This window comes from Mobula hypostoma, chromosome 5, assembly GCF_963921235.1.
Source record: "Mobula hypostoma chromosome 5, sMobHyp1.1, whole genome shotgun sequence".
NCBI lineage: Eukaryota > Metazoa > Chordata > Chondrichthyes > Myliobatiformes > Myliobatidae > Mobula > Mobula hypostoma.
Window position 1 is genome coordinate 108,800,893 of NC_086101.1, and position 13,321 is coordinate 108,814,213.

The window sequence follows — 13,321 nt, forward strand, 5'->3', positions numbered from 1 at the left end:
CTTCCAGTCCTCTGGAACCATGCCAGAATCTATCGACTTTTGAAAGATCATCGCTTATGCCTCCGCAATCTCCACAGCTACTTCCTTCAGAACACGAGGGTGCATTCCATCTGGTTCAGGAGATTTATCTACCTTTAGACTATTCAGCTTCCTGAGTACTTCCTCTGTCGTAATTGTGACTGCGCACACTTCTCTTCCCTGCCACCCTTGAGTGGCCGGTAGACTGCTGATGTCTTCCTCAGTGAAGACTGATGCAAAATACTCGTTCAGTTCCTCTGCCATCTCCTTATCTCCCATTACAATTTCTCCAGCATCATTTTCTATCAGTCCTATATCTACTCTCACCTGTCTTTTACTCTTTATATACTTGAAAAAGCTTTTAGTATGCTCTTTGATATTATTTGCTAGCTTCCTTTCATAGTTAATCTTTTCCCTCTTAATGACCTTCTTGGTTTCCTTTTGTAAGGTTTTAAAAACTTCCCAATCCTCTGTCTTCCCACTAATTTTTGCTTCCTTGTATGCCCTCTCCTTTGCTTTAACTTTGGCTTTGACTTCTCTTGTCAACCACGGTTGCATCCTTTTTCCACTCGAAAATTTCTTCTTTTTTGGAATATACCTGTCTTGCACCCTCCTCATTTCTCACATAAACTCCAACCACTGCTGCTCTGCTGTCTTTCCCGCCAGTGTCCCTTTCCAGTCAACTTTGGCCAGTTCCTCTCTCACGCCACTATAATTTCCCTTACTCCACTGGGGGTCAGGGGGTATGGAGGGAAGGCTGGGGCGGGGTTCTGAGTTGGATGATCAGCCATGATCATAATAAATGGCGGTGCAGGCTCGAAGGGCCGAATGGCCTACTCCTGCACCTATTTTCTATGTTTCTATCAGATTTCGGCTTCTCTTTTTCAAATTTCACAGTGAACTCAGTCATGTTATGATCACTGCCTCCTCAGGGTTCCTTCACCTCAGTCTCTCTAATCACCTCCGGTTCATTACACAATACCCAATCCAGTACAGCCGATCCCCTAGTAGGCTCAACAACAAGCTGTTCTAAAAAGCCATCTCGCAGACATTCTACAAATTCTCTGTCTTGAGATCCAGTGCTGAACTGATTTTCCCAATCCACTCGCATGTTAAAATCCCCCACATTTATCATAACACTGCCATTCTGACAAGCCTTTTCTATTTCCAGTTGTAATTTGTAGTCCACATCCCTGCAGCTGTTTGGAGGCCCATAAATAACTGCCATCAGGGTCCTTTTACCCCTGCTATTTCTTAGCTCAACCCATAAAGATTCTGCACCTTCCGATCCTATATCACCTCTTTCTAATGATTTAATATCATTTCTTACCAATAAAACCACGCCTCCCCCTCTGCCTACCTTCCTATCCTTCCGATACATCATGTATCCTTGGACGTTCAGCTCCCAGAGACATGCATCCTTCAGCCAGGTCTCAGTGATGGCCATAATATCATACCTGCCAATCTGTAGCTGTACGACAAGATCATACACCTTATTCCTTATGCTGCGTGCATTTAAGTACAACACCTTAAGACCAGTGTTTGATACTTTTCGCTTTGATTTCACTGCAACTTTATTACACTGCAACTCATCCCAATGGCTACAAAATTGCCCCATCACCTGCCTGTCTTTCCTGACATCTTTACTGCTCACTATCTTAGATCTATTTCTGTTTTCCCCTTCCTCCGCTCTGTCATTCCGGTTCCCATCCCCCCCGCCAAATTAGTTTAAGCCCTCCCTAACAGCTCTATTAAACTTTCCCGCCAGGATAGTGGTCCCCTTCGGGTTCAGGTGTAACCTGTCCTTTTTGAACAGGTCATACTTCCCCCAGAAGAGATCCCAATTATCCAAGAATCTGAAGCCATGCCCCCTGCACCAGTCTCTCAGCCACGCATTCATCTGCCTGATCCTACTATTCTTGCCCTCGCTGGAACGTGGCACATTTCTGCTGGTTCTTTTAACCCATTACGGGGTACGTAACAGCTTTCAGTCTGTTGTATTAGTTTTCGTAAAACCAATAGGATTATTGCCACTCGTTGCTCCCCTGGGGTGGTTAACGACTGTAATAATTGAGGGGCTTACCCCCCAAACCCGGTTACTCCATCTGCCGTTGCGGAAGAATATGTATAGTGCTATTTCCCCACCGAGTATTTTCTGATGGATATCTCGAAGTGCTGACAGACCAGGTTGGCTCCACCTCCTATTTTATCCAATATAAAGAAGCAGAGACATCTCCACACACCGTCTTCTTCACCTCAGTGTCGAGATGTCCTTCTGTTACCACGTTACCCTATATAATGAGGCCGTGCCCTTGGCGGGTATATTCGATAAAATTTCCCTGTCTTTAGTTGGGTCGCTTCGGAGCTCGGAAACTTTTAGTTCGTGGGGCCGGACTCCGTTTGAAAGAACGGGCGTGAGTATTTCCTTTCTTTCAAAAATCATCCTAATTGATAACGAAAGAGCTCCCGAGGGCGGAGTGCTGGTGTGGGGTCACAATCATCGCTCTGCGCGGTACAGAGTACAGCTCACGTACGCAGCAGCTCCGGTTGGGTTTGTGCTCGGTGTTCCCGGTGCCGGACACAGTCGTGTTGGTATCTTCCCCTCTAGAGATTCCTGGCTGATTCAGCCTCCTAGTGACGGGCTTTCCCACCAGACACAGCACCTCAAGGACCGCGAGTGAGGGTTTGGGTCAGGTCTCAACGTATGGCATTCAGTGGTTAGCGTACGGTGAGGGTGGGGGTTTATAGTCACCGTACAGTGACATCAGTGCTCAGCGTAGCGGAGGCTCGGGGTCAGTGTACAATCATAGACCACTACAGCACATAAACAGACGTACCAGCCCAACTAGTCAGTGACTAGTACCGCCAAGCCGCAGCTACTGCAGCCTCCTTCAGGTTCACGTTACTTATCAAAACTTTACTAAAATGTTGCAATCGAGCCCACATCCATCAACTCCACCGGCAGCTCGTTCCACATTCGCACCACCTTCTGAGTGAAGATGTTCCTCCTCATGTTTCCCTTAAATATTTCATCCTCTACCCTTAACCTGCGTTACTAACGTCTTATCCAACTTCAGCATAACACCCCGACCCCTGTACTCAGTACTTTGATTAATAAAAGCCTACGTGCCCACAGCTCTTCTCATGACCCTATGTACCCGTGACACCGTTTTTAAGGAATTATAGATCTGTGTTCCCAGATCCCTCCGTCCTATCGCACTCCTCAGCGCCCCACCATAGACTGTGTACGCCCCACCCTGGCTCGTTCTCCCAGAAGGGGAGGCACCATAGCGTAACGATTAGCATAACGCTTTACTGCGACAGTGATCCGGATTCAACACTTGATGCTCTCTGTAAGTAGTTTATATATTATCCCCATGACTGTGTGGATTTCCTCCGGGTGCTCCGAATTCCTCCCCAATTCTAAAAACTTTCTTTCAGGTTAGGGTAAGTAAATTGTAAACGTTCAATGTCAACCCCGGAAGCGTGGCTACACTGGGGGCTTTCCCCAGATTAATCCTTGCTGATTTGACAGAGGTATTTTGCTGTGTACATGTGACGAATAAAGCTTATCTTTATCAAAGTGCGACACTGAACAATGAGGGCTCAGCAGACTTCGCAATGTGAAGGTCGGTATACAGTGAAGGTGGAGATCCGCAGCACAGTGCAGGCTTTTCGCACACAGTGTTATACCGATCTTTTAAATGACTCTAAAATTAATCTAAACTGCCCTTCTATATTGCACTCCATTTCCCTGTCATCCATGTGCCTATCCAAGAGTTTATTCAATGTCCATATTGTATCTACCTCAAACCAGCACCCCTGGCAACACGTTCCATGCATCTGTATTCAAACACTTACTCCTATAATTCCAACATTCAAAGTTTAAAGTAATTTAGTATTAAAGTAAATACACATGTATGGAATCATATACAACCTTGAGGTTCATTTTCTTGTGGGCTATCACAACAAATACAAAAACATAGAATCAGTGAAAGACCTCAGCCAACTGAATGGACAACAGCCAACGTGCAAATAGGAACAAACTGTACAAATACAAAATAAGTAATAATAACAAATAAATAAGCAATAAATATCGAGAACACGAGATGAGGAGTCCTTCAAAGTGAGTTCGTAGGCCATGAGTACGGTTCGGTGATGGGGCGAGTGAAGTTATCCCGTCTGGTTCTTGAGGGGCTTGATGACTGAGGGTAATAACTCTTCCTGAACATGGTGGTGTGCGTCCTGAGGCTCCAGTACCTTCTCACTGATGGCAGCAGTGAGAAGAGAGTATGGCCTGGATGGTGGGGGTCACTGATGACGAATGCTGCTTTCCTGCGATTGCGCTCTGTACAGAAATGTTCAATAGCGGGAATGGCGGTACCGATGATGGACTGGGCCGTATCTTTACTTATTGCCGGCTATTCCGTGCAAGAGCTTTGGTGTTTCCTTACCAGGCTAATGATGCATCTCCGTGGATGTAAGCGCTCCTGGACGGTTGACGTTGAGGCAAGTTACCGCGTTCTTCTTCGGCACCGGTATCATTGAATCCTGCTTGAAGCAGGTGGGTACCTCAGATCGCCGAGGCGAGAGGGTAGGATATCGGTGAACACTCCAGCAGTTGATCAGGACAGGACTTTAGTTCTCAGCCAGGTACCGCGTCTGGGCTGGGTGCTTTCCGTGGGTTCACCCTCCTGAAAGGTGCTCTCACGCTGGGCTCAAAAACTGAAATCACAGGGTCATCAGGGGCAGTTGCAGTCGTGAAGGTTCCTCCATGTTCTGATGGTCAGCATGTCTTGAACTTATCTGGGAGCAAAGCCTTGTTGTCACCTCTGTTGTTTGATTTCACTTTATAGGACGTGACAGATTCAAGCCCTGCCGCGGCTGTTTAGCATCCTCCAGTGATTCAGGTTTGCTCCGGAATTGTCACATCGCACGACTGATGACTTTCCGGACATCGTACCTGGATCTCTAGTACTTAACTGGGTCGCCAGACCTGAATGCCTCTGATCTCTACCCAGCAGACAGCCGATCTCATAGTTCATCCAAAGAATCTGGTTAGGGAAAGCTCTGAATAATTTTGTGGGGACACACTCGTCTACAACCGTTTTTATAAAGTAGGTGACAACAATGAATCCTTTAACACGGCTCAGTCTACTAACCTGAAGCAATCCCGTACCGCTCCTTAGCCTCCCGCAACTACCTATTTTCTGTCCTTAACAAGAGTGCAGAAGACAAAAATCTGTGCAAAATAGAAAAAGAAAGAATACATAAATAAATAAACAAACAAATAGATAGATAGATAGATAGATAGATAGATAGATAGACAGATAAGCCTGATGGCTGAGCGGTTGTAACTGTTCTTGAAACTGGTGGTGTGAGTCCTGAGGATCCTGTACGTTTTTCCAGATGGAGGCAGACAGAAGAGTACATGTCCTGGGAAGTAGGTGGTCTCTGATGATGGATTCTACTTTCTTGTGACAACATCTCATGTATATTTACTCTTGATAGACTGGGACGTATCCACTAAATTTTGTAGGATTTCCCGTTCAAGGGCATTGTTGGTTCCATACTAGGCCGTGATGGAGCCAGTAAATAAACTCTCCACTACATATCTGTAGAAGCTAATCAAAGATTTAGGTATCATACCGAATCTCCGCAAAGTCCTAGGGAAGTAGAGGCGCTGCCGTGCTTTCTTTGCAGTTGTCCTTACGTGCAGAGCTCAAGACAGGTCCTCCGAATAATAACACGAGGAATTTAAAGTTCGTGACCCTTTCAAACTCTGATCTTCCAATGAGAACGAGTTCATGGACCTCTGATTTCCTCTCCTGAAGTCAATAATCAGCTTCTTGGTCTTGCTGACATTGAATAAAAGGTTCTTGTTATGGCCCCACTCTGCCACTCTTTCAGTCTCCCCCCTATATGCTCATACATCACCACCTATGACAGCGGTGTTTTTAGCAAACTTGAATTTGGCATTGGAGCTGTGCTGAGCCACACAGTCAGAAGTGCATAATGTGTTGAACAAAGAGCTAAGCACACAGCCCTGTGTTGATGGAGATCCTGGAGAAGATGCTGTTTCCAAGTTGAACAGGCTCATAACGATATCGAAGATCCAATTACAGAAGGAGGTATCGAGGCGAAGATCTTGGAGCTTATTGATTAGTTTTGAAGGGATAATGGTTTTGAATGCTGAGATACAGTCGATCAAGGGCATCCTGATGTGTGCATCTTTTCTGTAATTCAGAAGAATTATATTTAGTAGTTTTGTAAGCAGGCTGCAACGTGTCACTGTGGATCACCAGCACCATCTTGGATAAAATTAACCAATCACGTTAAAAGTTTACTCCCTGATATTAGTCATTTCCACTCAGTGGACGTTTCTCTGGTTGTGCACATGCTCCATGGCATTTAGAATTTTGCACACCTCTGTCAAGTAACGTCTTACCCTCTTTCGCTCAAAGAGAAAAGCCCAGCTCGCTCAACTTATTCTCATGCGTCATTCTCCCTAATCCAGGCAGCATCCTGGCAAATCTCCACTGAACCCTTTATAAAGCTTCCACATACTTATTTAATGAGGCGACCAGAACTGACCACAATATTCCAGTAGGTATAGTCTAACCAGGGTTCTGTAGTCTTGCAACATTACCTTACGGTTCTTGTACTCAGCCCCTGACTAATGCCAACGCACAGTACGACTTCTTAAAAACCCTGTCAACTTGTGTGAGTAGTGTTGATCAGGGGTCAGTGTACGATGAGAGTTCTGGGGTGACCACAGTCTGAGGTTGAGTTTTGAGTTCAGTGTATGGTGAGGGTTCAGCCGTAAGTGTACAGTGACGGTTCAGCGGACAGCAAGGTTTGAGGACTCGTATCGGGGTCGTAGTACGGCAAAGTAGAGAGTCAGGGAATAGCGTACAGTGAGGGGACAAATCTCAGCGTACGGTCGGGTGACGGGCATTACCAGAGTGATATATGTGCCCAGAGGTCTCAGTCTGGCCGCTGTGTTTGACGTTTCCTGTGCAGGGTGAAGCCGTGGAGGTGAATACACGGTCCAACCTCGGCGACATTCTGGTGGTGAGGCTGTTCAAAGAGAAACACTTTCTGCTGGAGGGCAGCTGGTATTGCAGCCACATCACGGTGAAAACCTGTACTCCAGAGAAGATGTACTATTTCCCATGCTACGCCTGGCTGAGTGATGGTGATTCCCTGGATGTCATTGAAGGATCTGGTACGATTATATCGTTAAAATTTAACAGGATGGAATTGTAAATATTTAAAAGTTTGTCCATTGTTTCTTATTGATTCAGCAACAGGAAGTATGGGCAAACAGATGAGGCGCTGTACACTGTTCAAAGTTATGAGTACTGACCTTCTAAGTAATAAGTTAATGGAACACTACAGCACCGTGCAGACCCTTCGGCCAACAATATTTTGCCGACTCTAACCGGTTTACATAAAGAGTAAAATAGAGAAAGAAAATGTTAAAAAAGTAATAAATTGGACAAAATAAAAATTATGAATCAACCACTAAGCTGCCACACAATATATAGCCGGAGAACCGGAAGTGTCCCAAAATCTCTCTCTCTCTCTCTTCCTCTCACCCTCTCTCTCTCAGTATTCTTGTCTGTCTCTTGTCTTGTCCAGTTCTTTCCACTAGTCATGACCCTGCCTAGGATTCGCATTCGCATCTCCAGACTATCACCACATTCCAAGCTGACACCATCTTGTCTTCTAGTCTTCTATTTTGTCTTACACATCTCAGCATATACCAAAGAGGAATTAGAATTTAACCTATTCCGTACAATGGTGTAATTTCCACTTGGTTATTGCGCATCACAGATTTCGCAATCTGTAGTATTCAAATTACATGAACAGAATACCTACAAGTAACTAAGAGGTGCAGAAAAAACAACCACGTCATTCAGTAACATGTACCGTCCTCTCAGCCAGAGTGCAGTTTGGTTGTACTGTTGAAGGCCCGAGGAAAGAAGCTGCAGAAAGTTGTGAACTCAGTCAGTTTCATCAGAGACACGAGTCTCTGTATCATCCAGAATATTTTCAAGGAGCGGTGATTCAAAAAGGCGTCACGCATCATTAGGGACCGCATCACCCAGGACATGCCCTCTTCTCATTGCTACCATCAGGAAGGAGGTACGTGAGCATAAAGGCACACACTCAGTGATTGAAGAACAGCTTCTTCCCCTCTGCCATCAGACATAAGAATTCTGAATTAACAATGGAGTCATGAACACTACCTCACGACTTTTTTGCACTACTTATTTAACACACACACACACATACACACACACACACACACACACACACACACTCACACTCTCACACTCACACACTCACACTCACACTCTCACACTCACACACTCACACTCACACACACTCACACTCACACACTCACACATACACTCACACTCACACACTCACACTCACACACACTCACACTCTCACACTCACACACTCACACTCACACTCACACACACACACTCACACTCACACTCACACATACACACAGATATATACTTGCTGCACTTCACAGTATTTATTATTATATATTCCAATGTTCTGCTGCCGCAAAAACAAAAACAACAGATTTCACGACTTATGCCGCTGATATTAAACCCGATTCTGATGATTTTGATAAGGATTGGTAGGAGTGGATGAACGAGAGGCAGGGATTGGCACGTTCCCAGAATGGGGTAGGAAGCATCCTGCTCAGGTTGGCATCCTGTGACTGGTGGATCCCTGGGCGATCGGGGCTGGCACCAACTATTTACCAGCTACATCAATGTTGAGCCCAAGGGAACCATTGGTATCATTTACACAGTAACAGGGATCGTGAGTGTTGGTCGGCTTGGAAACGCGGGGGGAGGGGGCAGGTTGGTGGTGGTGCTGGGGGCGGGAGGTTGTTGTCAGTGAGTCTCAACCCCACAGCATTGAGAAATGTTTTTTTCGGGGAATTCTACAGCACACAAGCCGGCCACTTGGCCCACCTGGCCAGCTTCCAGTAGCAGGCTCATAGTGTGAGAGCATATCTCCTGAATTTCCAAATGAGGCTACCATGGGGAACCTTATCAAATATCTTACTAAAATCCACATACACTACATCCATTGTTGTACCTTTGTAAATGTGCTCTGTCACATCCTCAATCAACTCAATCCGGCTAGTGAGATATGACTTATCCATCACAACGCCTTGCTGGGGATCCCTAACCCCGCCCATTACATCCCTAATCTGTCCAAATACTCGTAAATCCTGCCTCTAAGAATCTCCTCCAATAATTTACCCACCACTGCTGTAAGACTCACTGGTGTATAATTCACAGGATTATCCCTATTCCCTTTCTTAAAGAAAGGAATAATATTTGCCAATAAAACTTTAAACTGGGTTTCACACAATCCAGAAACCTTGCAGTTTAGTGTGACTAAGAGTGATTTGACCAGTTTACCTTCAGCGTTGTTTGCAGGGATCTACAGAGGCATCAGGAACCAGCATTGCCGTGACGCCTCGTGACCCAGCTGCAGAGATTCTGTTCCACTGGCCCCTCACCGGATGGTGACAGGGTGAACTGGCCTCCAAGCTGTTGGCTGAGGCTTGAACAACATTGGTCACTGGTTTCATTTCCCTGTGGGGGCAGACCGGGGGAGAGAGGTGGGGTGTTGGGTGGAACTGGAAGGGAAGTTTACGTCTCCAGTGAAGGGCTTTGTTTCTCCGAGCACCTTGAGGCATTGAAAGCGTGTGTTTGGATAGGGCAGCTGGTAGGATGCTCTTAGTCTATGCCCAACAACACACTGAGCTCCACAACCTGGCACTGGAACTAATCCATGGCCCGGCACTGATCCATGCCCCACCAGGATCTACAGCCTTTAGTGAGCTTCCCACCCATGGGCTAGCAGTGACGCATTGCCCTTGGTCAGCTTCAGACCCAAGGAATGGTGGTGATCGGCAGCCCTCAGTGAACTCTGCGCTAATGCCTGACACTGACCCACAGCCGTCAGTGAACTTCATGTTAATGCCCTGGCACTGAACAACAGCCCTCTGTGAACTTCATGTTAATGCCCTGGCACTGAACAACAGCCCTCTGTTTTCTTTTTCAATATTTTAATCCAGTTTCAACAATATTAATGATACAAAGAGATCGGTATAACATTGATAATGGTTAACATATACAAGCATAATTCGAGTAAAATATATAATTCAAGCCTCCCAATCTCTGTAATTGAACATGAAAAAAGAATTTTATAAAGAACCCCCTAAACTAAAAAAAACAAAAGAAAACAAAACAAGACAAAACTGGGATGTCCTATTCCTTTGGATAAGTACATTATTTGTCATTAACTCCGCTCCTCCATTGATAAACAAAAGATTATTTAAATAAAAAAGAAAAGCGTTCTGAAAGGGGGAACTTACATCATATGAAAATGTTGAATAAACGGTCTCCAGGTTTCTTAAAATTTAACTGAAGAATCACCCATACCACACCTAATTTTATCCAGGTTTAAAAATAATATAGTTTGAGAAAACCATTGAAAAGTAGTAGGAAGATCAGAATCTTTCCAGTTAAGTAAAAGGGATCTTTTAGCTGTTAGTGTAACAAATGCAATCAAAGGGCACGCTGAAAAGGATAAATGACCAAATCTGTCACTGATAATCCAAAAATTACAGTAATAGGGGGAGGTTTTAAATTAATACGCAAAACTATCGGGATAATATCAAAAATATCTTTCCAAAATTTATCTAAAAGAGGGCAAGACCAAAACATATGTGTCAGAGAGGCCACCTCAGAATTACATGTCACACACAGGATTTATATGTCGGGAAAAGCGAGCTGATTTATCCTTAGACATATGAGCCCTATGGACTATTTTAAATTGTATCAGTGTATGTCTAGCACACATTGAGGAAGTATTAACTAGTTGAAGAATTTTCTCCCATTTCTCTATAGGTAAAGATACCTGAAGTTCTCTTTCCCATTCATTTTATATTTTTTCAGAAATACCTAGATATATTTCCGTAATTAAATCTTACAAAACTGCTATTAAGTGCTTCTGATAAGGATTTAAACCTAAAAAATTTTCTGTAATATTAGTTTGGTGAAATAACATTCAAAAAACTTCTAATCTGCAGATATCTAAAAAAAATGAACAGGACAACTTATATTTATTAGATAATTGTTCAAACGACATGCAACAATTATTCATAGATAAATCACGAAAGCATGCTATTCCCCTCGTTTTCCATAAGGAAAAAGCTTGATCAATTCCAGAAGGTTGAAAGAAAAAAATAGATATAGCAGAACTAGATAACGTAAATTAGTTCAATCCAAAAAAATTTACGAAATTGAAACTATGTTCGTATTGTATGTTTAACTATTGGATTAATTATTTGTTTATACAGTTTGGTTAATGCAAAGGGGAGCGAAGTTCGTAAAATAGAAACTAATGAAAACCCCTGCACAGACTCACCCTCCAGGTTCACCCATCGGGGACGATGAGTTCCATCCCAATCTTGCGTTCAAAACATTAAATATCGGATATTATTTGCCCAATAATAAAATCTAAAGTTTTTATCTAAGGGCTAAACCACCGTCCTTTTTTGTTTTCTATAGATATTTCTTACTCAATCTCGGATTTTTATTCTGCCCCATATATGAAGAAATTTTAGAATCAATAATATTAAAAAAGGATTTAGAGATAAAATTTGGTACCATTTGAAATAAATACAGAAATTTAGGTAAAACAGTCATTTTAATAGCATTAATTCGACCAATCAATGATAAGGACAGTGGGGACCATTCAGTAAACAATGGTTTAAGATAGTCAATTAAGGGTGGAAAGTTAACTTTCAATGAATCTTTATTTTTTTTAGTAATTCTGACACCCAAATAAGTGAAATAATCAGTAATTAATTCAAATGGTAATTGTCTATAAATTGGAACTTGCATCACTCTTATTAAGGTTTAGTTTATAACCAGAAAAACTACTAAACCAGTGATAAAACTGCCGGGATGGATTTCTCTGGGTTAGAGATATAGAGTAACAAGTCATCTGCATACAATAATACCTTATCCATCTCCTTCCCATGAGTAATTCCAACTATATTAGGTGAATCACGAAAGACAATTGCAAACGGTTCCAAAGCTATATCAAATAGCAACGGACAATCCTGTCTAGTACCTCTGAAAAGCCTAAAAAAGGGGAATCTCTGATTATTGGTAACTACGGAAGCCAAAGGTGAATGATATATCACTTCAATCCAAGAAATAAATTTTGGGCTACAGTTGAATCTCTCAAGCACATTAAATAAATATTTCCATTCAACTCTGTCAAACGCCTTCTCGGTGTCGAGCGAAATAACACATTCTGGAACTTTAGGTGAAGGAGTATATACAATATTCATTCCTCTCCTAACAGTGAAACACGAAAAGCGATTTTTAATAAATCCTGTCTGATCATCAGAAATAATTTGTGGCAGTACCTTTTCCAATCTATTTGTTTTTACTTAAAAAAAATTGGAAACTACATTCAACAAAGATATAGGTCTATATGATGCACAATCAGTAAGGTCTTTATCTTTTTTAGGAATTAAAGAAATGAATGCTTCATGAAAGGATTGCAGTAATTTACCTACAAGTGAGGCATCCTTAAAAATTTTACATAGCCATGGTGAAAGTAAATTTGAAAAAGATTTATAAAATTCTACTGTAAATCAATCCAAACCTGATGCTTTTCCAGTATTCATCGCAAAAATTGCTTTCTTAATATCATCTTCCGTAATGGATGCGTTTAGCTCTAAGCGTTCATTAAGTAGTAATTTCGGAATGTTCAATTTCCTTAAAAATTCATGCATAATGGTAGACTCTTCAGGAAATTCCGATTGATATAGAGAGGTATAAAGTCTTGAAAAGATTTATTAATTTCGTCATTATCGACCGTCAAGGGACCATCCCATTTAGACACTTTACTAATCAAAAGTTTAGCCGAAGCAGCTTTCAGCTGGTCTGCCAATAATTTACTTGATTTATCACCATGTATATAAAATTGACTCTTGGTTTTAAGTAATTGATTTTCAATCGGGGAAGTTAATAACAAATTAGGCTGCATCTGAAGTTCAACCCTCTGTTTACAGAGTTCTAAATTAGGAGCAACAAAATACTTGTTATCAAATTCTTTAGTCTTATCAACCAATGTACATATTTCATTATTAATTCGTTTTTTCAATCCAGCAGAATATGAAATAATTTGCCCATGAATATATACTTTAAAAGTATCCCACAATATTCCACTGGAA

At 42.5% G+C, this 13,321-nt stretch overlaps 1 protein-coding gene across 1 annotated transcript in view; it reads left to right on the forward strand.

Moving 5' to 3' along the window:
* The first annotated feature begins 2,285 nt into the window (after positions 1-2,285).
* Positions 2,286-13,321, forward strand: part of LOC134346250 (polyunsaturated fatty acid 5-lipoxygenase-like) — a 47,519-nt gene continuing 36,483 nt past the window's right edge. The window contains exons 1-2 of the mRNA XM_063047575.1: positions 2,286-2,432; positions 7,042-7,246. Of these exons, the coding sequence (XP_062903645.1) occupies positions 2,286-2,432; positions 7,042-7,246 (352 nt within the window). The remainder of the gene's footprint in view (positions 2,433-7,041; positions 7,247-13,321) is intronic.